At 32.4% G+C, this 27,545-nt stretch overlaps 1 protein-coding gene across 2 annotated transcripts; it reads left to right on the top strand.

Annotated features, from left to right (window-relative positions):
• Positions 1-11,262: 11,262 nt before the first annotated feature.
• Positions 11,263-20,809, top strand: LOC148619744 (putative cytochrome P450 49a1). Of its 2 annotated transcripts, XM_088579976.1 has the most exons (11): positions 11,263-11,459; positions 11,651-11,722; positions 13,068-13,285; positions 13,836-14,061; positions 14,288-14,466; positions 15,864-16,059; positions 17,214-17,397; positions 17,784-17,950; positions 18,471-18,552; positions 19,050-19,265; positions 19,738-20,809. In XM_088579976.1, the coding sequence occupies exons 3-11, from the start codon at positions 13,069-13,071 to the stop codon at positions 19,855-19,857; spliced, it is 1,587 nt and encodes a 528-aa protein (XP_088436102.1). In that variant the 5' UTR covers positions 11,263-11,459; positions 11,651-11,722; position 13,068; the 3' UTR covers positions 19,858-20,809. The 2 variants fall into 2 exon arrangements, with proteins under 2 accessions (XP_088436102.1, XP_088436101.1); XM_088579975.1 differs by lacking the exon at positions 11,651-11,722.
• Positions 20,810-27,545: the final 6,736 nt, after the last annotated feature.

The following is a 27,545-nucleotide window of genomic DNA, read 5'->3' as shown; positions in this document are numbered from 1 at the left end:
AGAGTCTACAAATATCTTTCTATACCTAATTATTTTGCCACGAGTCAACATTTAGACTCAGCAAATGTTGCCTGCACTTTCAATACATGATTTGTTGTGCAATTATATCCTGACGCCACTAGAGACTACAGAATACTTTACTTTTTCACAGCACAAAATCTATCTGAAAAATTCCCCATGAGTAAGATTAATGTGTGACGTCCAGAGCTTTGGTAATGGGCTTACTCACATATATTATCTTTTCTATCTAGTATGCATAGTTATAAGAATATTGGAGCTTCACAATTACGATTGTCGTCGTTGCATGCTCCTCTTAAAACATAACACATGATGAATCAAAACCACGCATATATACACCTTCATAAATTATTACTTGCGCTGATATTACTTATTCGTTTTAGAAATTATTCAATCAATATTGATTTTCTGTAAAGATTATTGTATATCTTTGATGAGTGTGCCTGACACAAGACGATATAGCAAAAGTCACTGAATATGTTTATATATAAATAGCATTTTTATGTGGCTAGTAATATAAAGACCTACAAAACGAGTGCAATAATATATTAAGAACTTATAAATTATAGAGCTAAATTAAAGTTCAAGTTAAAAACACTTATACTTGGTCCCATACTGGCAATGGAATTTCCCAATACAGTCAACCTTAACTGACTCAACAGGACGATTTAAAGTCTATATCATAATTAAGACTGAATTCGAAGATACATGTAGGACTCGCAGGCGTGTCCGGTATCCTAAACATATCCGATTTCAAAAAATTTATCGTGTACGATAATATGTCACATAACCACAAAGTTTAGTGGTGCCGCGTGGTAGCGTTATGAATGTCTTAAATCATAAGTGGTTTCTGTATTGTAGCGAAAACTAATAAAATGAGAGAGGGCAAAACAATTCAGCTAGCAACTAGTCCTGAAATACTCCCTAAGGGCACGAACAAACCAACTAACAATTAAACATATAAAAAACAGCTCTCAAATTTCTTATCACTCACTAATATCCACAAGTGTGTAAGTGTCTGCAGGTTGTTGAGTTAATTGAGTATATTTTGTGAGAAAAAAAACTTCGGAATACAAACTCCGATGCTTGGGCGCAAAATATTTATAACAAAATAACTTAGGAGACAAACTTTTTAAAATTCCTATATCAATTTCCTTGTAATCGTTTATGTTTTCTGTTGGTTTGATCTGTTCATTATTTTGTTGGTTTTTGTCCTTATAACAAATTTCAGGATTGCATAAGGAGCTTCCCGAAGCACAGCGTGATACGACAACAGCACGTTGAACTCTGTTCACTGTGGGCAAGTGTGGACACAATATTAATTTTTGACACACTAAAGCATAGATATTTTAGCTTTATTTTCAAAAGGGGTGGAGCGACAACCTCCAAAAACTAAAAGGTCCGTAGCAAAACGGTGTGTTGAAATTTCTAAAATTTCGGACAAGTTATCTTGAATAAAACAAAATCCTTAGAAACAATAACAATTAACGACAGGATGACACCGAAAAAAAAATGTTGTCGTAAAAAAATGACGCATATGAACCACGCATTGTACTGGTCACACACGCTCATGAAAATATCATCTTTCTAAGCTCCATCAATTCATGAAAGAAACATGAACGGCTTTGTTTGATATTTGTAAATTGGACACGATTATTAGGGTGACTGCGCCATAATAGGATGTAAAATATTTTGTCATTTTGTTATAGTTAACCTTTAACTAATACTTCTCACTTTATAAAAAAGTATGCAAATTGTTGTAATTTTAATATCTGTATGTTTATACATGTATATTTAGTCTAGTTATTTTATTCTTTGTTTATTCGTGTAACTTAATTTTAATGATTGTATATATTATGTTTCATTTTGCACATTTATGTGTCTGATGACTTATTTAATAAATATTCATTCATTCACATGAAGTGGCGTCACAAAATGATAGCACCTGTTTGTAAAATCGGACATGTTGAAACGGACATTAATCTGAGTCTTATAATCTTGCATACCCAAAAACTTACACGGTAGTAGTTGCTTTAATTAAGAAAACAAAATTTGTAAAACAAAAGAGCAGTATTTATAAAACGTTTAAATGATTCATCGATTAATTTTAGTATTTTCTTTTGTGTTTTTTTATTTTTTTTTATCAGTCATATCAGATAAAATGTAACAGTTTAACGCGCTAATTGGTTTTTAACGCAATGATATCATTTTAACCCTTGAATTTCTTTCTTAACTACAATTTTTGAGTTGATATGTTCATAGAGGTTTAAATAATTACATCAGGGTTATTCCTTTGTGATTTGTGATAAATCATCCATAAATTCGAACAGTGATATACAATTAAATAGATATGCTCTGTCGTGGTATTACGGTATACGTGTGGTTGGCCGGTTGTTCGTCCGCCAACAGGGATTTGAGAGGATTTTTGAAAATAGTATTATTCACAGTTATACAGTTGTCTTGATAAAAGGAAACTACCAGTCTTGCTTTAACTTTTTTTTGTTCGCCTTAACTGTTGGATTTTAAACACCGAAATCAAGACACAGATAGCTGAGGAATTTTTGTAGCCGTTTTTTCGTATTCAAAAAAATATTATCGTTTCTCAAATAAGTCATTAATTCAAGTTTACCTTTTTGCAATTAAATGAACTATTAAGTTATAGATTGTATTCTTTCTTTTCTTGAATTTCATTCCAGCTTAGTGGTCGTTAGAAAAATGCCTTGGGTACATGCAATAGACGCTCAAGTAATAAAACATCCCATCTAGACAGTTTTCTTCCGACCAACAGCTGCAATGCACATACATGTACCATGTGCGGTCTTAATGGATTATTGATCTTGAAGTCACCACCAATCTTGTGTTAAAAAAAAACTGGCGAAAGGACTAGCGGAAACGCAATACAGATTTGCAGATATATATTCAGAAGTCAACGTTAATAAAATGACTAAACTAATAGGCAATTAGTGGCGTACTGATAAATTGAACTACGGCTTACACTTTCTAAAAACTACTTACTGAAGGTTTTTTTCTTAAAGTACTATCTATTGTCTGTCAAATGTTGATTCGTAAAAAAGACTCTAAAAAATAGGTTGACGCAACAACGATGGTTTAATAAAATATATCCTTTATGACTCATTTTATCTACTTCACTTCTTGTACGACTAGATATTTTGCGATATCATATAATAGGGTGATGTAAATATTAAATCTTTGCCGTTGTGGAATGTTGTGTGATTTTATATCCTTTTCTACAAATCTTGATTTTCATTTATGAATGCAAACGCATTTATCCAGTTGTTTTACCTTGGGAATAATTTTGAACGACGCTATGAGCAGTACAGTTGTATTTGAAATCGCAAAATCTACATTTGCAAAATGAAGGAAAATATCGGTTCGATTTGTTTTAAGTACGCTTTTCTTGGCATATTTATCTTAGAAATACCATTAAGCTGCCCAACCACCAACTGTCGCGATTTCTTCACACACACACACACACACACACACATATTCATAATTTAATGGTTTTATTCAACAGTTTTGAAATAGCAATAATCTTTTAACAATACCATCAGAGTTATTCCTTTGTAATTTGTGATGAATCATCCGAAAATTCGAACAGCTATGTACAAATAAATAGATATGCTCTGTCGTGTTTTGACAAAACTTTAACCTTTAAATAAGGTGTAAAATTGTTTCACAGGTTTCAAACTTATTTGGAAAATAAAAATAATCGTAAACAGTATCTCAAGAAAAAAACCCATCAACAACAACAAAACATCAGAAACTATCAAAGGTGTTTGCCTATAAGCGATAATGTCTACGCCATATTATTTTCTCACCTGTATTCCCTCTCTAACGCCTTTTCCTCAAAACCGTAAATCTCTACATATACAGGGTTTGTACAAAGAAATACATGTATATATATATATGTGTATATATATATATATATATATATATATATATATATATATATATATATATATACATGTATATATATATATGTGTATATATATATATATATATAGTAAATATGCATAGGTAACATTAACGACAGACTTGTATAAAAATAAGAACCGGACAATGGTTTTTGTCTCAACGCGGACATGTATATTTATATGGATACAGGAATTACTAATTACATAATTCCCGGATTGACGTACTACGTCAACTTTATGATCACAATTTTCATGTCTCTAAAAAGGAGCATTAATTTAATACGACGACGACAATGACGATTATGATATTTCCATACATTAATGTTTCACATGCTTTTGATATAAATCTTCACTTTCCACGTACATGTACATGTACTATTGTTATTATTTATCAAAATAAATGGGTTTCAATACATGAATATTATTTGTTTTACCATTTCATGAATACCATATTCCTTTAAAATATCAGTTTAAAACAAAAGAAAATAAAAGGCATTACTTTTAATCTCGTCATATTTTTTTCCTTACAGAAACGACTAGCTATTCTTTTAGGCTAGCGTAAAAAGAAAAAGAAATGTCTTTCATCGTGAACTTTCAACACTTGTTATTCTTTGGTTGTTTGTGCGATGTAAATGGGATTGCTTGTCCAATATTACGACGACCGAGTAAGAAGAACTGCATCATAGGACTCTAGTTATTATCTCAACCGCCTCATTTAAGTCCGAATCTGATGTATGCATACTCAGTTTGTCTTGAACAATTCCATTTCATAACATTTTCGACAGCTTTAAAAAAAAAATATTTTAATTAGTCAAAAATCAACAGGCATTCATATCTAAACTCAGCATACTATACTCAGTAATTGAATGCATGATTCTGAAAGAAAAAAAAACCAAACAAACAAACAAACAAAAGTAAAAAAAAACAACAACAAAAATATTTACTCAAACATCATTTTTTGAGAGAACATGCAGTCAGTTTTGTTTGAGATACAATGAAATGCCGTTGATTCGTAAAAAAAAGAAAACACGAGCCCGAACGGCGGGTGATTTCTTTTCACGAATCAATATCATTTCATGGTTTCTGTTACTTAAACTATTGTTTTTACGTCTCGAATTAATCTGTTTTGACTTCCTAGGTCTTTTGTGTAACTCGAGTGAGCAACATTCGCGTCGGCTATACATTGGGTATTTTCAACAGCTTTAATCCATAGCAAGAGGTCGATATGTGAACAGTTGATGACACGGAATTCCGATGACATGGCCTGACACTAGAGCCAGATCGTCAATTCGACTTTATTTCGAGTTTCCGATCGGCATTTTGATCATGATATTGTCTTCCAATGAAAAAGCTGAAAGGTTTGACACCATTTCTTTTTTATTTTGAACAAAATAAATCATTTATCCATATGTGATTCTTAAAAGTAATTATATATATGTCTCTATGTAGGGATCAAACAGTGTGGGTGTGTGTAAAACATGTTAGGAAAGAACCCATTATTTATACACTGTAATTTGATAATATGTACCATCAGAATTAAGAAGGAAAGACGCGATTTTTCTTTTTATTTTGTTAACTCTCTCACAAACTTCAATGTTTTGACATTCTATCGAACAAAGCTCCAATTTCGCAGTAATGCAACGATCAAAATGTTCATTTCAAATAGAGAGTATTTCTTTGAATGAAACTATATTGTCAATTCGTCGAGTTTTTGACTTGCATGTTTCAAACTTTTCTTATTTTGTCTGACTTTCACAGACTTGTTCTTTATTATATGCATATCTTTTAAATTATTATTTTCGTAAGGTATTTATTTGCAGATGAGTGAATTATGCCCTTTTCATATGAAAGTATTATGGTATTACGGTATAAGTGTGGTCAGCCTGTTGTTCGTCTGTCAACAGGGATTCGAGAGCAGTTTTGGAAATAGTATTATACACAGTCGTGAAGTTGTCTTGATAAAAGAAAACTACCATTCTTGCTTTCCCTCTTTTGTTCGCCTTATCTGTTGGATTTTAAACGACGAAAAGAGGAGACAGATAGCTGAGGAATTTTCGTAGCCGTTTTCTTCCTATTTCAAAAATAATATCGTTTCTTATGTAAAAATTCATTAATTCAAGTTTACCTTTTTATGATTAAATGAACTATTAAGTTACAGATTGTTTTTTTTTCTTGAATTTCATTCCAGCTTAGTGGTCGTTAGAAAAATGCCTTGGGTACATGCAATAGACGCTCAAGTTACAAAACATCCCATCTAAACGGTTTTCTTCCGACCAACAGCTGCAATGCACATACATGTACCATCTACGGTCTTAATGGATTATTGATCTTGAAGTCACCACTACGAAGCTAGTGGAATGTATAGTTAAACGTAATAAACAAACTGGCGAACGCAACACGGATTTGCGGATATGATTCACAAGTCAACGTTAATTCTTTTTGGACTAATGGTAATTAGTGGCGTACTGATAAATCGGACTACGGCGTACACTTTCAAAAAACTACTTACTGAGGTTTTTTTTAAGTACTATCTATTGTCTGTCAAACGTTGATTCGTAAAAAAGAATCCACTGTTAAAACAATAGGTTGACGTCACAACAATGGTTTAATAAAATATACCCTCTATGACTCATTTTATTAGCTCACCGAAGGCCATGTAAGCTATTGCCATCACTTGGGGTCCGTCGTCGTCCATCATCGTTAACAATTGTTCAAAACTTATCTCCTCTGAAGCTAATTGACCAATTGGAACCACACTTGGTATGAATGTTTCCAGGGGTATCCTAGAACTGATGTGGGGATTTTTGATCCGTCGAAAAACATGGCCGCCGTTACGAAAAATAGAACATAGGGGTCAGACAATATTTTTTCGCATATATCTCCAAAACAGTTAGGTTTAGCCAAATTCTGACGGGGTAGAAGTGATCAGCATGATAAAATCTATCGGCGGTCAAATTTTCATCTTAATCTATTAAGTCATGTTGGACTTATTGTCAACGTTTTTTGCTATTTGTTTTTTATGTTATTTCTTTCCAAAATCTTCTCCTCTGACACTACTTGACCAATTGGAACCAAACTTGGTATGAATGTTCCTTGGAGTATCCTGCATATAAATGAAGTGGTTTTCTTTTTTATCCGTCAAAAACATCTGACTACAAAAGTCTTCCGGTATAAAATTTGTCAGACGCTTTCTTATAAGAGTTATTGCCCTTGACAGGGGAAAATGACAGGTTTTTTGTTTTACAATTTTCGGTCAATGTCTTGAAAACTATGATAGATTTAGACTTTCATGTACTGAAATGATCCTTATGGTAAGTCCTATCAAGGTTTTTTTGAGTCAGAATTGTTGGACAACTTCTTATTCCCCTTGAAAGGCAAAATTCAACCAGGTGAGCGATTCAGGCTCCTAGGAGCCTCTTGTCTACTTCACTTCTTGTACAATTAGATATTTTGCGATATCACATCATAAGGTGCTGTGATATTAAAACTTTGCCGTTGTGGAGTGTTGTTGTGGGATTGTTTATCATTTTCTAGAAAACTTTATTAGTCGAAAGCAACGTTGTGATGTTTCGTCCGTTGTTCTTCCGTAACAGCTGGTGAAGTCATAGAAAAGTTACATGTACCCCTCTGTGTAACGGAAGTATGACAGGAAGGACGTACAAATAGACAGACTGACGCCCCTACCTCACTATTTGCAACCATATGGTTCAATAAGCGACATTTTGTTATAAAATGGCCTTTTTCTGACTGTATTTTATTTTACTTTTTACGTAAGATAACTTTTCGGTAATGTAAAAGATGGAGCTAGAGGAACCTCTCCCTCATCATTACTTGTTCTTGTAACATAATTCTCTCTTTGCTTGTCATTTGGCTATCTGTATTCACGGTATATTTTTATCAACTCTTCTACCGGAAGAACAAAAATAGCGATAATTGTTATTTCTCGATACTTTGCAAACTGTAATCCATGTTGTGTATTAGTCATATGACAATGCATCTGTTATCAAACACCTACAGGGAAGGCCAGACGAGCACTAAAATACTCCACAAATCCTTCTTGTACATGTCAATTGCCAAGGCTGTACCCCATACCCGTTCTGTATCCTATTCCGTTTTCGTGTAATGGGTGAGATTATGACAGTGATTGACAAACTGACTATTATACCGTACTAAACACCACCAAGTACGTTGTAGTGTTCACATGTGTTGACAAAAGAAATCCAGATATTTAACACATTAATAATGCATTGCCATTTTCTAAACATCCTAAGTCAAATTCTCGTGAATGGAAATCGAATTAAAAGTTTCTTAGCAAAATTGAATTCACAAAATATTACTGATCATGAAAAATAGCGTACATTTTTCGATATTGGATTGTGATTTTGATCATCAGTTTTGAAGACTTTATACAATGAACTTTGCTATAAAATGCGATTTTTTATGTTTAGGTGAAAAAGTTGTTTTGTTTTAATCTAAGAAATTAAATTCATTTCTCTTTCCTTTATCTTGAAAAGAAATTCTTGAGTTTATATTATATTTATGGTGTGTTTAAAGTTCTAAACGTATTACCATTGGCTAGGACAAGAAAAGAAAAATGCCTATGGTGATGTTTCATCAACTTTACGAAAGTAAATTTAGGGTAGAAAAGAACAACACTTACCCTCATTAATGTCCATCTCTTTCTAACTTAATACCAAAATCTTAATCATCAAAATTGTAAATCATTTTCTCTAATATCAGCCCCTCATGCACCATTGAATCGGGGCTTTACTCAAATTAAATGTGGTCATCCTCATCACAATAATTGGACTTTGTAACAGATAGGCAGTTGCAGATCGATTATGGTCATTTTTAAATACATTGAATAGTTACGTTAAAACGCTCTTTCCACACAGCAAGTATTTTTTGTTTTTGTTTTTGTTTGTTTGTGTTTTTTTGCTCTGGCATAAACCCTAAAATGAAATTCTTGTTAAATATGTCATCATGATTTATTCTATCTCCATTGAGATGAAACAATTTCCGTTAAAAAATAATTCTTTTTTTTTAAGAAAAACATTGATACTTTAAGCGTTATTGTTCATTTTGTAATGGTTTTCGTGGAGTGTTTATTTGATTAAACAAAACCCCTGTATCAAGGAATCGGAGATTTATCTTACACCAGCACTAAACATTCGCCTAACCTGCACTTAGTATTGTAAAAGAACTGAAATCTTTGGAATAAGACGAGTCAATCCAGGTATACTTACATATGAATTAGTATGAGATTTTTGTTGATCCCATTTAGAGTACTTTATATTGCAGTGGTCGATTTATTCCTCCTGAACTTAATCCTTGTGTCTTATTGGTTGAGCATTGAAATTCAATTATTATTTGGATCACTGCTAACTGATACTTACAATATCAATTTAATGACAATTCACGTCATAAAACATGACAGTAATTAAAAAGTAAAACATTAAAAGAAGATAATAATCACTGTACATGTCATTAATCATCTTAGTATATAGTTGTTTTGCATACATCAAAGTTGCTGGCTTCTTATTATTTCCTGTCTTACCATATCATATCATAATATAAGTATATAAGCTTTAGTTTTTATTTACAAGAAATCTGGATGGACTAATGTAGATTTTATAAGCATCGTAAATCAATTTTTAGGAAATCGCCTTTATTTTCCCCTGATCCAGTACACACCAACGACGTTGTTATCATTATTTTCAGTTTTGTCTGTTTCTCCAGTAATATTTTGCAAGACATAAGCGGCAACAAATCCTGAAAAGAATCATATTGAGAATTTTGATTATAGCTATCTGCTATACAAAATAGTCATAAAAACTGGACAATACGAGTCGCTGCAGTGACATTTTAGAGAATTCAAATGTTGGATCAACCGTTGTGTAGGAATAAACAGTTCAAGTTGTCTTCATTACTAAAGTAAATGTTGACAAGTGCTCCTTCTGTATATAGAGTTATTTCTGTAGGAAATTTTATTTGGCTTAAAATTGGTAGTTAAATCTATAAAGCACCGCAAATTCAACAGTTCTAACATCGTTATAAATTTTTCAGACCTTTCTATATATATATTTGCGATGCAAATTTTTGGTCGTTCCCTCTGCGGGACTCGAACTGTTGTGACATCTATGGTAACACCGCCTGCACGAAGTCCAGCGCCCTTGACCACCCGCCCAGCAAGGCTATATAAATTGTAACTTTCGCTGGCCGGGTCATTCCTCCTCGTATGATTAACCTAGGTCTGTAACTAAGTCCACGATGTATGGTAGTATGGGACAGCTCAATTAGATGTTATTATGTAGGATAGAGGATCAAATTAATGATGCATCTCACAACAAATCAATATTATACAAACGTCTCAGAATGTGACGATTCTATTCGCTAGACTGCTCCATCGGATCAAATTGATGCAGGGAAGATAATGTAAACGTATAGAAAGGTCTGAAAAATTCCCAACGATGTTAGAACTGTCAAACTTGCGATGCAAGTATTTGGTCGTTTCCTCTGCGGGATTCAATCGTCTAAATAGAAGTCAAAAATCACTCTTATGAATGGGTAGGAATGTCATTATACCTGTATATAAATACAAAGCAACGTGTACTAATAAATTAATGTGTGCTCTTTGTGGTAAGAAATATATCCCTTTTTACAGTAGATAGTTCTTGATTTTATAATTTAAGTGGTCAAAATATGTCAAATAAACTTCTGTTCCTTCTGATGTACTAAGATAAGCCATAGTCAGGGTATACAAATATTAAGTACATGCAGTTAGTTCATGTATATGTATATGGCCATATTTTATAGAAACCTAGGTACAAAGTATATGAATAGGTAGGGAAAATTTCCAGCCCCACCTGAGGTCAGGTCGCTAATCCGGAATTCCCTGTTTAAAATCTCCCCTGATCCCGGGATCAGTCTATGATTAGCTCCATCATATTCCACTGATGAATAGAAATATATATATATATATATGAAGGTTTAGAATTTAAAGTATCAATAAATTCGACTTCGTCCTGTTACAAGTAATAAATGCCTCATATTAATTAAATAGTACAATGGTGGTTTTATATAATAAAACAACATATACTGAACATTCTTTTGCGTGAGAGCATTGTCGTGAAAGCCGATCTATATTTTGAAAATTGAACAATAACAATAACAAAAACAAAAGACAAAAGACAAACAAACATCAACAGAAAAACAAAATTGCATGGAAAGTCATGGTCAACATATTTGTCGAAATTGAAATGAAACACTTGAACGTCCGGCAGTTTCAACACAGTAAGATAATCTGAACAGTCTATTCATGACCCCGAATGTGTGTAATGGTTAATTATATGAATAGTTTAACACCTGTCGACAAGTGGACATGATTTTTAAGGAACACATAATAGATAAATAGGGGTCTTGTGCTACCTGTTGAACTCTTGTGCTTTTCATGTATTTAAAAATTCAAACGCGACTAATTTATAGCTTCACGTGTTCAGCTTACAGGTCAGTAGTTATGAGCTTTCTAAATATAGCTTGGTCAACTGAAAATCAATTGTTGTTTTGTACAGACACAGTGTAGTGTGTTGTTCGTTGTTGTTTTCATTTGTTTATGCTTTACATGTGAACGGTATTTCAGAAATGCTGTATATATTGGCATTGTCTCAGTTTTTAACGATATTTTTTTTTTACCATAGAATTTTGATCGAAACCAGACAGTTGATAATTTAAAAAAAATGTTACCCACTGGATAGAAAAAGGAACTTCAGGTAACTTCACGGTCAGCCACATGTAAAGGAACAGTCTTGTTTCAGTCATACGTAATTTTAATGCCATGATTGTTTTTTTAATTCTTAATATCATTGTAGGATGAAAATGTATCGATAGATCAATTACATAAATTAATTATTCAAAACAGAAAAAAGCATTGGAGTACGTATACATGTAGCAACAAACTGATAAATCTTATAACAGTGACAATAAATACGATTTCCCTAGAAATCGGTGACCAATATAAGCACCTACAGCTGATGTCAGAGATTATGCCATTTGATAAGTTGTCTTTACTTTCTATTATGCCATATTGTTTGGATAGCAAGACACACACTATTAAACATGTAACGCGTTGAATTAATTGTCAGGGGTTTTATGATTTTGGTAGAACTTGTAGAGTCGTGCATGAACATATATCTATATAAATACCTAATTGCATATTTATTCAGATGATTCCCCTTTCAATAGAATTTTATTATTTTTTTAAAACATTAAGTACCAGTCCATGTAAAATTCAGACACTGACCATATTAAAGTGATTCGTGGTGACGGAAAACCCACCGAACAAACAATGGTTTTTTTTCAATGTACATAATTATGCTATACTTTTACATAACAGCTGTTCTTTCAATATTCAGATCTCTACTTTTGATAAAATCATACATTTATCTCCCACTAAAAGCAACCAAACCGAACAAAATCAAGAACGATAACGCTTACAAAGTGCTAATTTCATGTACAATCTATATAAATTTTATCTCAAAAGCGCAACACCCAAATGAAAAAAAAACTTTGATTATGTGGTCTGTAACAGATTCTGAATAAGAAATAAAACTGAAAGTTGTGGGTTTTTGATATGCATGAACCACATCCTGTCTGATTTTTATAAAGACTGCTACTTAAAACAAATACATAAAACAGAAAATTTAAGAATAAAATATATGTATCATCAAACTCGTGATTTGATCATACAGTATTTTTACAGCTTTAATATAAGGAAATTATTGTCTTCATTGTATTGGGTAGATTACCTATTGTGATAATTTGTTATAGTAAGTAATATAGCACAATAGTCTATTGAGATTATATTAAAGTTTAATATGTTACATGTATCTCATTATTTAATTAAAGCTGTAATACAATGTACATGGGTGTAGTTGTTGGTTTACCAATGACAACTGCTTTACAATTTAAATATCAAAATTGTCATACATGTTCACCCATTTTTTCATATCAGTCCTGGATTTGGCTTTCTATTTGGTTTTCAGATGCTAGTATATCAACTTTGACGAGTAAAAACTGTCCTGTTTTAATTACAAAATGTACATGTATGCATTGCAGAATGACATCTATTCAGCTTCGCCGTGCGATTATAACGAACCTTAGTCAAATACAGGAGGGAATTTTTACTTGTACTACAAGATCATCAGCTTCTGCTGCCATAGAAACTGGCCCTCCAACAGGCAGAGAATCCGTGAAACCTTTCAGGGATATTCCTGGTCCTACTGGGTTATATGATCTCCCTTACATAGGCATTGCATTTAATTTCAAGCCTTTCGGTTAGTAGAGTAATTATGTTTTTCAAGTAGAAAAATGTAAAAGATATTTTGCAAACATACATAATGTAAATATACATTGTTCATGTTTATAAATGCTTTATGCACAGTTTGTCGCAATGCGCATTATTTGAATAAAAAGGTTGAAAAAATATAAGAATGATAATAAAAAGATTGATTTTTTAAGGTGTTAAAAGACAAAGAATTTTTATATTGGACAAAAACATTTAACTACATATACATCTGAAATTCAACATGTTCCGCAAGGTTCCAAACCACTAATGTTAAACTGGCATTAATTTCGGAGTAATGACCTGAACCATTTTGAGATAAGGGTATGGAAAGAAAAAAAAAACGTTTTTGTGGTTTGCAATAACAGTAACTTTTCAATGGATCTTCAGAAATTGTTTATCACAAGATATCATTTACTACAAAAAAGTTTCGATTGATTTCGGATGTTACATACAAAGGTAATCCGAATTCTTTATGAATAAACTCATCAAAAGCAATTTAACTGTTGTACGTTTTTAGTCATGTGCATTTACATTTTAAGGTAAGCACAACCCGGAAGCCATCCATGACGTAGTTGAAGATATGAAAAAGATATATGGGGATATTTTTAAAATGAGATTCGGCAGACAATACATGGTATACGTTCACCATCCGGACGACATAAAATCAGTCTTCCAGAAAAGTTATGACGAACACAGAAGACTTCAACCGGAAATAGCTGCCATTACTGCGGACAGAAATAACAAACCCAAAGGCCTACCTGTCTTGTAAGTATTTAAAACACATTAATATGTGGGACACTGGGTTGCTGGAAAAAGGGCCATGTTTTTAAATGTGGAATGCAAGGGTGTTAGACTTTCGAAGACATCGCAAAGAAAAACCATATTGAAAGCTTTAGGAAATTCATCAACTTACTGAACAGTCGTTAAATTTATCTGAAGGACCGTCATTATTTTTGCTGATTCTAATTATTGATTACTTTTATTTCATCAGGAATGGACAAGAGTGGTTTAATCGCCGAAAACCGGCACAAGACAAAATGCTGCGACCCGCGGTTGTGGCGAGCTATGTTCCTTTAATAGAAAAAGTGACCAATGACTTGGTTGAAGTACTACGTAGCAAGAGAGAAACCCACGATCTCTTGCAAGAGATAACTAACTACACAATTGAAAGTATGTAAAATTTGTACAACGATTACCTTTATTAAAAATATTTTGCCTGTATCATTTTTGAATTTACAATCGTGATTTTTTTAACAAGTCCGACGACAATTATCACCATTATTTCGGGATCACTGTAGTACTGGTGGCAATTTCTGCCAAAACCTTCAAAAGTGCATTCTTCACATGTTGTCGAAAATGTAAACAAAATGAAATAGTAACTGTTCTGTCGTTTAATTTTTTAACGATCTGAAATTTTGTTTTCTTCCTCAAAAGGCCCAATGTAAAAGTTCTTCGCACAAAAGTGAAGCCAATAGCTTGTTTTTCTTTTTTCTTTTTGTTTTTTTTCTTTTTGGCTTATCTTGTTCGTTTTTTTTTTTTTTGGATTCAGCATACATGCAGAATGTAGCTAAGCAATCGTCTTGTGAGTTTTCTGAAATATGATGAATCAGACGAGCATTAAAAGGCGGTTTTAAAATTTTGATATTAATAATAATAACAATAGTTATAATAGTAATAATAATAATGATAATAATAATAAAATGATAAAAATGGCGAGGGAATAATTTTTACGCCTCTAACACAGTTACGATTTGAGCACAGCTCTGATAACATTCAGAAAGAAAAAGAAACTAGTAAGATACAACGAATTATTTCATATAGGAAACTCATTTTAGGGCACTTTTCCATTTAATGAATTTATGAACTTCCATTATTTGGCCTGGAGTTTTATTTAAAAGTAAAAGTACACTCACGGCTAAAACCAGAGGAATTTTCTCCTGCAGTGTACTACCAAAAAAGGTAAATGCAGAAATAATTGTAATTTAATTATGTTTTTATTGCGAAAAATGAAATAGTTAAATATTGCAAGAATCAAAAGTCGCATTTTTTATCTATATTTTAACTTAAGGAGGTAGACCTAGGGTAAGGGACATACATGTGACTCAAAAATCAGTAATTTGTTTGTATCATATTCAATTTCACCAAAGCCTCTCAAGCTTTCGTTTGAAGCAGAATGAAATGAATCCATGTTAATTAGATGCTTACTTAAGATTGACGTAAAATGCTGAATACAAACGTTCCAATGATTTTTAAGGGTTGTGTCTCTTATCGTAGGTCTACCTCCTTAACAGAGTTTACCCCTGATAAGATTAACAGCATCTTCGACTTTTATGACACAATCGAATTAAGTCGGGTGTATGTTCTTTAGTTGCAGTAAGTGGCAGTCATTTGGGTAACAACTTTATCTAGATTTCTAATGCGTACAATTGAGCGTAAATTTTAAAAATAAGAATGATAGATTGCATAGTTAATTTGTTTATGTATGTCTTGAAACAGAGCTAGGTCATATAAGTACTTATGTGGACAGAAATGTGACCACAAAACCGTAATTCATTTTGATTTTTCAGGTGTAGGTATGCTATGTTTCAACAAACGACTCGGATGTCTTCGGTCTGGAGAAAACAAGATTTCAGATGTCACTCTCCACATTAATGAAATGTTCGATGCTGTACAAAAATCTGTCTTCTCACCAACGAAAGGTTACATGTACTTTAGAACCCCTCTGTACAGACAATTTGAAAAGGCCACCCTTGGAATGGCGAAGTAAGTCAATGAAAACGACCAATAAGTACGTACATAAAACTATTCATAAGAATCCAAAGTAACAGATAAAACTTGTGTATGCCAATCATTTCCTACTGTCTAATAGATACAGTGAAACATTAACCCTACCTCATATGGACAGATATTGTAATAAATACAGTGAAACCTTAACGCACCTCATATGGACTGAAATATTGTAATAAATACAGTGAAACCTTAACTCACCTTATATGGACGGAAATATTTTAATAAATACAGTGAAACCTTAACGCACTTCATATGGACTGAAATAGTGTAATAAATTCAGTGAAACCTTAACGCACCTCATATGGACTGAAATATTGTAATGAATACAGTGGAACCTTCACGCACCTTATATGGACTGCAATATTGTAATAAATATAGTGAAACCTTAACGCACTTCATATGGACTGAAATATTGTAATAAATACAGTGAAACCTTAACCGTACTTCATATGGATTGAAATACTGTTCGGTTGAAGTAGTTGTACCAATCTATATGGACATCGGAAGATTTTTAATTTATTTTTATGTTACTTATGTATACAGGGGTAACTCTTTCACTGTACCTGTGTATTATGATGTTTTGGGGCCAGCTGCAGCCTGCCCTGCTGTATGAGGGTTTCCTCGTCGTTCATTGAAGTCCAACGGGTTGTCTTGGGCTGACAATTTCTTCCCGGTGGGATTGTTGTCTCATCGATATATTCACCGTACCTTTTCCCGTTATATTCTTGTTTATATAGATATATTTCCTTGTATTATAAACATTTATACATACCAGTCCCCCTCCTTTCATCTACCATGCATATCTTTTTTTCGTTTTTCTGTGGCATTTCCCTTTCCTGTAGTAAAATCGACGCTTAGTTTAATGAAACTTTTGCATTTTCTGTTTAAGTTTTGAAGCAAATTGGCCAGAGAATTATGTTTACATATGCATATCATATGCGCTTACACGAGCGGACAATAACAAACATAATCGTCATCATGAAATATGTTTCTTTTTTGGTCATATTTGTTGGTATAGGACACAGTGTATATTAGAAAGGTTCTGATCAATTGAGGGTGGAAATAAAAACGGTAGGAAAATAAGTTCCTTTACTTTTCCGTTACTAGACTGAGCTTCTTTCCTTTAGGATTGTTTCGAAAGAAATCAAGGCACAAAGAGCGTTCTTGTCCAAACTCGAAGAGGAGGGTAGATTGGAAGAGTACTTAGAGACTGAGCCAAATTTTATGTACTCATTACTCGCTGACGGACGTCTCACTGACGATGAGGTCAACAGTATAATAAGTGACCTGTTTGGTGCTGGAATCGACTCGGTGAGTTGTGAAAGAGAGCATAAAGGCAATTCAAAAATATCTAATAATTCTTCCTGCCTGTACCTAACTACAAACGTTACAATTTAGCCTCACAATTTTCATCCACATTGCATAGCACGATATGTTTCATCATTATTTATATTCAAATACTAAAACAGGGCACAATGAAGCGAAAATGTGGAATAAAGGGCTAAGTAACACTTTACAGAATTTAATTTTTGACTGATTTATAACATGTAGGTTCGGATAATGTCGAGAGAACAAGCAAGATAGTGGTTTGGAATGGCCTTACTTGCGGTTTTCATTCATGTTAAGTACAATGTTAGGCCTGGGTGCCAATTTTTGAAAGTTTGTTTTTGCTATAATTTGCCAGGTTGACTTTTCAGACTGCAAACACTTTAGTATTCCTGTTGGGCCATTTGGCTTTGAATTCTGACAAACAAGAGACACTCTACAAAGAAATAGAACAGATTGTGGGCGACAGTGATATATTAACTAAAGAACACTTAGCGAGGATGTCCTATCTTAAAGCTTGTGTAAAAGAATCTATGAGGTCAGAAATGTAATAGGCTTGGAAACTGTACGATTGGAATGATTACAGACAAACACAAATATTTTGAACAACATTTTGTAATTATTTAGCAACTAAATGAATACTTCAGAACAAAACGAAACAAAAGTATAAAGAAATGTTGAAAACAGGTTGCGAGAGGCATAACTATGTTCGCCAGTTGATGAACGTCTAGGACTCTTCCTAGTAGTACACTCATAACACAGAAACTTAACTCCTTGTCTTTCAACTCTTTTTACATTATTTAGACAAGATACTATTTTTCTTTGGTATCGGATTACAAGATTAGAATGTCGAAAACATACATGTGTACAAGTAAAGTTAGAATTGCCATGATTACACTAGCAAGAGAAAAATTCTAACCACACTTTACATTTGATATTTGTTTTAACCCTGAAGCAAACTCTGATATTCTGTGGAAGTGGAGAACTTTATTTTTTGTACAATATTAGAATTTTGTTGGCAAAAATTCAAAAGAATATTTGTCAACCATTTATTTTAGGAGAGTTCATCCGACTGCATTTGGGTCTATCCGGATCCCCGAGGAGGATATTACAGTTGGAGGATATCAGATTCCTAAAGATGTAAGATTGTTCAGACAGTTGGGACAAGAATTACATTTGTTATATGCAATCGGTTAATATCTGGGGGTTTCGCTAAACTCTTACGGAATCAGCCGCGTTACGGTGACTGTTATGCTCTAGTTCTGCACCCATCATCAATAGTTTGTCAAAATGGAAATTCAGATTTTTCTAATTTGCCTTTACTTTCTGATGCTTATGGAAAATTGTCCTTAAAGACGTCATACTTTGAAATAACCTTAGATGTAATACACACAGAAAATAAGAAGAAATCATTTTCTCTAAATTTAAAAAAAAGAATAAAACATAAGAACTTTCGACATTGATTGTATACATGTACCAGCTTTTTTTGGTTTCGTTATTATTATTTTTTATTCAAAAGTTTGTCTGTAATTGAATTTACATATTTATGTATTATTCAAACCAAATTCTTAGTTAAATTATAATCATTCCTTATATTTTTTCTACGTTTATAGAGTTCGAGTTGTTTCTTTTTTCAGAGTGTGGTTGTTCTGAATAATCGATCGCTCTGTATGGACGAACGATTCTTTCCGAAAGCCAACGAATTCATTCCAGAGCGCTGGCTTCGAGATACAACGGGCGAGGTAGGAAAAAGTAGGGAGCACATTTTTGCACATAAACCGTTTGGATTTGGTCCAAGATCGTGTGTGGGGCAAAGATTTGCAGAAGTTGAAATTTATATTTCGGCTGTAAAGGTAGGTAAAATATAAAATGCTGGTATACTTACAAAACGGAGTATGCATTGCCTATATATAAAACTACACTGTTTCTAACTGAGCTTTAACAGACTAGAAACTTCATTTTCACCCCTTTAGCTCTATCCATATACGTCTTAGTTTTAGTGGGTTTAATGTTTTGTTTGAAGTTATCTTTCCGGATGGTAGATTTTTTTCAGAACCCAAGACGTGAACTAAAGATAACCATATAAAATATTTGGTGCAACTGACATAAAAATACAAACAAATAATGATTTTCTTCCTTTACTATGGAAAGCTCTCCTTTGATATTTATATATATATATTATTTTCTAAGCGGGTAAGGTTGTAGGGCATTCTTTACATTGTACATTAACGGTAGCCTAAATAAATGTTACATCTGTGTTGAGTAGATGCAGGTAATACTTGTTTATACATTTGGGTATTATACATTAATTTCTTCATATTGTAGATTATAAAGAATTTCAGAATTTCGATGCCACCAGGAGTAGATGAAATTAAATCACACATCCGAATCTTCACAGCACCTGTTGATAAAGTTAAAATGACTTTCACTCAACGAAACAAGTAAATATGTAGTGAATATTAGTTCATTTTCAAATTGTTCTACACGAATGAAGATAAATATCGTATGAAAAATCTCCCAAACCGAGTCATATGCCTAGTATATACATCGTCATCCCGATGTCAGCCAAGGGTCTGATAATTGTGTTGTCAGTATCTGTCGATTAAGTACCATTCTATGTAAGAATCAGGCAATGGGTTTCACATTATGTTCCTCAATTTGGTCTTTTATTTTGCCTCAGATATATTCAATATATCTAGAAAACAACTGAACAGCTATTTAAATTTATCCTGAAACATCTGTGACGTAGATATTTTTTGGCTGCTTATACAAGGAAAGGTGCGGAGAAAATTTTCCGCCATTTTTCCATCAATATCTTAAAAAGGCAAAATTTACAAACACTAAGATGGTTATTTCTGGAGGTTATCGGGTATAAATACTTGGTTAATGCAATAAAATCGCTGCTTTTTTCCTTCATGTGCCACACCTTATGCACATTTTGCCTGATTCTTAGACGGAGAAGTACTTAAAACAACGTTTTCGACTTTTGTAAAAATTACTGACAATAGTATGCATATATTTATTGATTTTCGAAAAAAAAAAAAAAAATAGAAATGTAAATTAAATATGAATTGGTAGTAACGCCATTGTGTGACTTCCTATTGTGTGACATCGATTTACCTATAGTATTTCGAGTGCGTTTGTGTTCGCAACATAACTTATTATAGAGCGCGAACCAAAGAACGAAAAAGTACTTTTTTAAACTACACGATATTTATTCACCAATAGCTAATCTCTACTTACCTCAATGTTAGAAATGCCTGCACTTAAATGAGAAACATGATTTTTATTTATGGCATTGCTCGATCGTGAGAAACGTTGGTACAAGCTTGCGGCAATAGTTCTGCTTATACAAATATGTAAAGTAAATTATAAATAAAAAAATACTACTTTTTAATCTGTTGAGTCCTGCTCATTTACTTTTGTTACTTTGTATGTGTTATTTTGGTGATTGTATGTTCTTTGTTGTATGTGTCTGTTGTCCTTGGACTACATTCTTTTGATTCCTGCTAAAATCATGGTTCCTTTGATTACTCTTTGAAAAATGAAACAGTAATAAAAAGTCATTGCCAGCATTCGAAGCTCTGTTTACATGGTTTAAGGGTGAGTTCACGAATACCTGTTATGAGTACGATTATGCTATTTCAGTACTGCGCATAAATTCGCGCGACTATAACATGTATAATAATAATAATAATAATAATATCCTGTATTTAAACAGGATGACCTATTTAGTTACATAATTAGTTTACAATGGTCCTGCAATAAATACATATTTACAACATAAATTATAAAATTGACATTAAACCGAATGAAAATTACATGATAATATTACTTTTAAAAAAATAATTAACCAAAGCACTGTTCTATATATAAGTTTCTACAATTGTACATTTTTTTTTAAATCATCATAACTCATTACACAGATAGCTACTGGATATAATGGAAGAGCACATAAAACATTCTGTTGTACATTTTGTAAATTAAAATTAATTTTGACTGCTCTGTATGGTGGATTTCTTTCTAACTTGATGAACATATCTAAATACACTTAAACATTTAGGAACGAATAGATTTATGGACCTGAAAACTGAAATTGCATTTCTATATAAAAATAATGAGGAATAGCCATCCATTTAAGTTTGTTCAAAGTACAAAAGATGGAGTCATGACATTTTGCTCATTTTAAATAATCCGAGCTGCTCTTTTTTGTTTAAGTTTAAAAATCTTATCAATATTAGCTATATGTTGTGCACCAGACCAAATAGTACAACAGTGTTTAAAATGAGGAAAAAATACGGAGTTATAAACCTTCAGTAAAGCATTGCTAGACATAAAACTTTAATCTTTGTAACACACCCAGTTATTTCGATATCTTCTTAGTTAAAACATTTATGCGAAAAGATCATGTCAAGGAACAATCAATACTTACTCCTAAGAGTTTTGATACATCAATAGTTTCAAGAATAACATGATTAGTTTCAGTACATGTTTTTGTTACATTTTGACAACCTTTGCTTTCTTCTAGTTAACATTTATTGTGTTTTCTTGTCAATTTATTTCTTCACACCCATTGCTTGTAATTAATCAGATCTTGTTTTAATTTGTATTCAATGGTATCAAATGTTTTTTTTTTCTGAAACAAAAAATCTTGGGATGCATCTTTTGCATATATTGTATCATGTGAATATTTTAAACATTTTGGATCATTATTCACATATAATATGAAATAAAAAGTAAATGTCCAAGTATATAACCTTGTGGGACAGCTTTAGCTATATTTTTAGGCTACTACAAATTACTATTCCAAGCAACACATGGTTGTCTATTACAAAGATAGGATTTAAACCATAAAAAGTGAATTATCACAAATACCAAAAGATTTCAACTTATATAATAATACGTAATGATTTACAGTATCAAAGGCCTTGCTTAGGTCAATAAATAATACATCTGTTAATTTAACATCATCTATATGTTTCAGCCTCTAAATGTGTAAATATGCATTTATGGCAAAGGCCATCAACCACCATATTGTTACTGATCATAACTAGTCAAAGGTACAAACAAGACTAAGTGCATATGAATTTATGAACGGAACAGACCTCTTTTAAATAAATATATATATAGAGACGCACCACCTACCTATTTCACTATAAATGAAACCACCCGAAGATAGAATAGATCGCAATGAAACGGTCATACTGAATTTTTAGAGATTGTAACCGACAAGCCAGTTATAAAAAATAGTTTGGACAATTTTGTGTTCTCTTGTCTTTGTCTTTATAATTTGAAATGAGTGTGTACAATTTAAATAGTTAACTGAACTAAATTTATGCGTTTCGTGTATAATTAGCATTAGAAAACAGAGCTCTAGAAAACTCGTTTGAAATCTTGAACTTACTTTGAAAATAAAAAAAAGAAATATATAAACAATGTAATAGAAGGAGACGATGAACTTTATAGACCTACTTTGTTTTGTTTTGGTATGTGGATTTAAAAAAACTACGTGATTCCAAAGTCATTCAGTTCCATTCATTCCACATGACATTATTTAACGAGGATATTTGTACTGTTAAAAAACTTTAAGTACTTTTAAAGTCGCAAAAATGTTATGCCAACTAAAACAATTCTAGGTTTACTCGAATTGATGGATAATAAGGGGTTGACCATTTGATTTTGAGAGGTAAATAAGTATTTTAATCAAAATAAATATTTCGAGCTCCCCTCAATATCAACTGGTCGTCCCTTTACGTTCGATCAATCATGACGAATGGTTCACTGAACTCATCATAAAATAAGTTTATTAAACCCTTGATTTACCTGGAAATGTAATTTACTGCTATACAGTTAAACCAACAAAGCTGTTACTGATATATCAAAGACTATACCTCCTTTTGGTGATTGTTTGTTTTAAACCTTATGCGACGCTATAAATTTTACTACAAACACTAATTGTTATTCTCTAATTTGACAGTCAACTTATGTACGACATAAATTACAAGATTGTTTATATAAGTAAAATAGCAAACTCATCATACTGACTTAATGACTAACACTCATTTCAGTTTATAGATTTTTAATATGATTTTTTCATGTTGAAATGGTCAAATATTACGTTATCTAATTAAGAAATTATTTATGGTATCATACTCATTTACATATGGATTGAGTCTCTGTATTCAATAAATTTATACTTAATATAAACGCGTGTGTAAATTACTTCAACGCCATACCTAAAATCAATGTCGTTTGTAGTAGTCAACGATAAAAATCCTTGCTAACAATAATTATTTATTATAACATGCCCAAAAGGAGGTTTTTTTTTTGCATCAGAATTGTCACCTGTGTTACCAAGGAAAGGTTTAGGTGCAATAAGACAATACATATTTGTATCAAGTATTATCATTACATATTATGTAATTCATATATGCGTTTATAATTACTTTTTCCTTTCTTTATTCATGTGAAAATCTCTGCTTAAGAAGGCATAACACACACATATATATATATAATGTCTCAGAATGTGACGACTCTATTCGCTACACTTCTCCATCGGATCAAATTGATACAGGGAAGATAACGTTAACTTATAGAAGGGTCTGAAAAATTCCCAACGATGTCAGAACTGTCCAATTTGCGAAGCAAATAAATGCTTTGATCGTTCCCTCCGCGGGACTCGAACTCGTACCGCTGTGACATCTATGGAACACCGCCTGCACTAAGTCCAGCGCCCTAGACCACTCGGCCAGCTAGACTATATTAAAATACAGCTTTCCCTGGCCGGGTCATTCTTCCTCGTATGATTAATCTAGGGCTGTAACATAGTACACGGTGTATGGTTGTATAATATTGATTTGTTGTGACATGCATCATTAATTTGATTCTCCATCCTACATAATAACACCTAAATGAACTGTCCAGTACTACCATACATCGTCCATTACTACCATATATATGTGTGTGTGTGTGTGTGTGTGAGTGAATTGTTGATCAGGATGACAAAACTGATGTCGTTGCTGCAGAGAAACAGGGCACGTAAAGAGGTAAAGGGCAGAAAAGGAAAATTCCTTTGCCCAATGATGCTCGAGTGACATGAGATTACACGTTTAACATTATGTCAAACTAAAGGAAAGCATGATATTTATGATTGATTTATTTAATAAGCAACGTCAATAAATTAATAAAACAAAAAAGGTATTAGTGGGACTGGCACATTTGACTTTACTTTGATTTGATTTACTATTGGTAACCATGGCGACTGTAACACATAAACTTTCAAAGATTTGCAGAGATAATGAAATTAATAATACAAAACTATATTTCGTATAGCAAATTTACAGTTGCAAAGTATTGATGCCTAGAAAGTGTTAGTTTTCGTCAGGCAAAATTGAAGAATTAATGAGTTTAGTAGCAAAAAAAACAAAAAAAAAAAGCAGGATGTTTTCGTATCAATATAATGTGCATGAAAATGGAAAACCTGATTTGCCCCAGGTACCTCTATAAGTTTAAAAATCTCGTTGCTGCTCACATATATCATTTGACGTTTTTAGGACGTCATGTCATTATTTGTTATAAAAGTGCTTTTTACAGGATTTCAAATACATACACGGAAAAGTTGCATTTGCACCATTTAAAAATTGCAACATACACTTAATTTTCGCTAACTTACGAAAGGTTCTAATCTTAGATTATCTACCGTTTCTGCCAAAAAATAATTACGGTTAGGACCATTTTATAATTTACATGAACATATCACAGGTAAAAAGTACTATGTATCGGATTACAATTGAATATTTTGAAATGAAAATCCTGTACGAGGGAAGCTCCTTTTTATGTATCGGATTAAAATTGAGCTCCTTTCGATATTAGGCTCATTGAAAGAGACAAAACATGGTATAAACAGAAACAAAACAGAATATAGTGATGATAATAATAATAACAATAATAATTATAGAATAATAGCAAAATAACAATAATTAAACAAACAGAAATTGTGGGTTTTTTTAATAAAAAAAATGAAAGTCAGGTGATAAATGTTTGACTTTGCCTTGTTGGGTTGGATCAATAAAACTTCCACATGTAGAAACATGAAAGTAAACTATTAACTAAAATATCTAGGCTGAAATCTGAAAGACGGATATACATATCAGTGTTGCATAGAGAGTTATCTCTTCCCTATTTCAATAATAAACACCATCCGACAGTGGTGCGACAAAATCATGACTTTATGTACATTTAATTTTTAAAGATATACTGTTGTTTGGTAAACCATTTATTCGAAATTTACAAGAAAAAATGACATTTAAAATGTTCCATTTAAGGAATCACTAAATTTTATTATCACTTTTTTTCTGTCTACGAAGAAATGACAACAATCATGTGGTGTACACAAAATAAAATATGGAGAAGTTTATTTTCAAGTGTGCACTACGGGCAATGAGGTTATTTTGTCATATAAATTGAAAACAGTCACTCCTTATAGTTTTTTAACTGTAAAAATCTAACGATAGAAACATTAAAAATAGTCGATAACGTCACAGTTACTTTCCAAAAGTTGGTCTCCGATATAAAGGACAAAACATTAATCCAATCAGAAAGCTTTTTAATTTTTCAAAGTAAACTATTAAAGGTAGTTACAAATTTTCGCCAAAAAAGTACGGAACACATGTGTTTGTACATCATTTTATTTTTGCAGCGAGTATTTGCAATATATGAACCATCGAATCTGAGTCTAAATTGTGGGATTTTACATTATTCAGAAATAATGTTACATCGTCTTTTATGTCAGCCGCAAAATGTTTTGGATTTAACAGGTGTTTAAAAAACGCCTCATAAATGTACCCTGTGTTTAAACGAGCATTTACGCCACTACATACACCAATATTGCACTGATTAGGGTCATTGCAATATGCAGCATCAATGAAATTATTGTTCCGTTTTTTACAGGTGTAGTTAAATATACATATAGGCTCTTTCTCGTCTGTTTCTAATTTACAGGGGAATTCGATTCCATGTACAAAATCTAAATCAATTAGTTTGATGGTTCCGTTGACCATAAGAAAATGGCTACGAGCTTTGAAGTCTCCAATTAAAAGAGGCCCTGCTGGCGAATATTGCATATATCTGATTAAATCGGCCAAATTCAGCGCGTGTTTTAATCTTTGTGTTGAGTTGAGTTCCAATAATGTCACATTGAAGTTCTCTCCATACTCGTACACGGCCAATATACCAGAGCTTTTTGGGTATGTTTTATATTCTTCCGATTGCAGGTGTGTAACACAAAAGCCCATCATTTTGATCAGAGCAGGATGATCTAGTTGATCCAACAACATAATTTCTTTCAGAAATAAAAGCTGCCTAAAGTCGGTACTGATGTCCGGTTTTTTGCGAAAGGATAGTCTTGATTACAACTTTCTCTCCATCAACGAGGCCAATGTCGACTGCCTTTGACCTTCCACCTCCAACATCGCGTTTGATTATCTCAATAGTATTGATATTCTGGCAGTTGAATCTGTATTTAGATTGTTTTTGCCGAGAATCCATCATGTGTTTATGCACTTTTTGGCTTTTCCAAAAAAACTGTTCGTGTCAGAACTATTTTTAGCCTTTTTTATATTTAACTTTGATACGCGAACTAACATTGCCACACCATAACAAAACAACAAGAACGAAATAATTCGTTTGAAGGCAACGCACAATTTTCCCTTCATATCAACATTGATTTTTTACTAAAGAAATATCTGTCAATTGGTTTTTATGGCCTCTATCTGTAATACAAGTTAAAAAAGCCTATTTTTACATGGCATAATTTTAAAAAAAGCGATGAAGTTTCATTTCAATATACTCTTATAGTCCTTTCTTTCAAAGAATCCTTATATAGATTGGTGCATGTTTTATTGATGAGGTGTCTGTTATATTAATAACTGAAATTTTTTCCCTTAAATATTAATGCATTTCAGGCGTCAAAACGTTGCTCCAGAAAGAATGTCAAACTGTTAAATTACTGATTGTCGTAATGATATTGAATTAATTGATCATTCAGTTCACATTTTACGCGAAAGATGGAGATTAAAATTTGAAAATAACAAAACACTTTTTAAATCCAAGATAAACATATTTTTTTTAAATAT

Source organism: Perna viridis, chromosome 4 (assembly GCF_037379345.1).
Source record: "Perna viridis isolate PV_CMFRI_1.1 ecotype Kerala chromosome 4, ASM3737934v1, whole genome shotgun sequence".
NCBI lineage: Eukaryota > Metazoa > Mollusca > Bivalvia > Mytilida > Mytilidae > Perna > Perna viridis.
The sequence above is the reverse complement of the archived record's forward strand: the minus strand, read 5'-3'. Positions and strand labels throughout refer to the sequence as shown.

What these genes read in the sequence shown, in the direction of transcription:
- LOC148619744 (XM_088579975.1), top strand. Translation starts at nt 11,404, where the DNA reads ATGTATTTAAAAATTCAAACGCGACTAATTTATAGCTTCACGTGTTCA. An exon ending in CCCAAAGGCCTACCTGTCTT is followed by an intron (nt 14,062 to 14,287) that starts GTAAGTATTTAA and finishes TTATTTCATCAG; the next exon opens with GAATGGACAAGAGTGGTTTA. An exon ending in AACTAACTACACAATTGAAA is followed by an intron (nt 14,467 to 15,863) that starts GTATGTAAAATT and finishes TTGATTTTTCAG; the next exon opens with GTGTAGGTATGCTATGTTTC.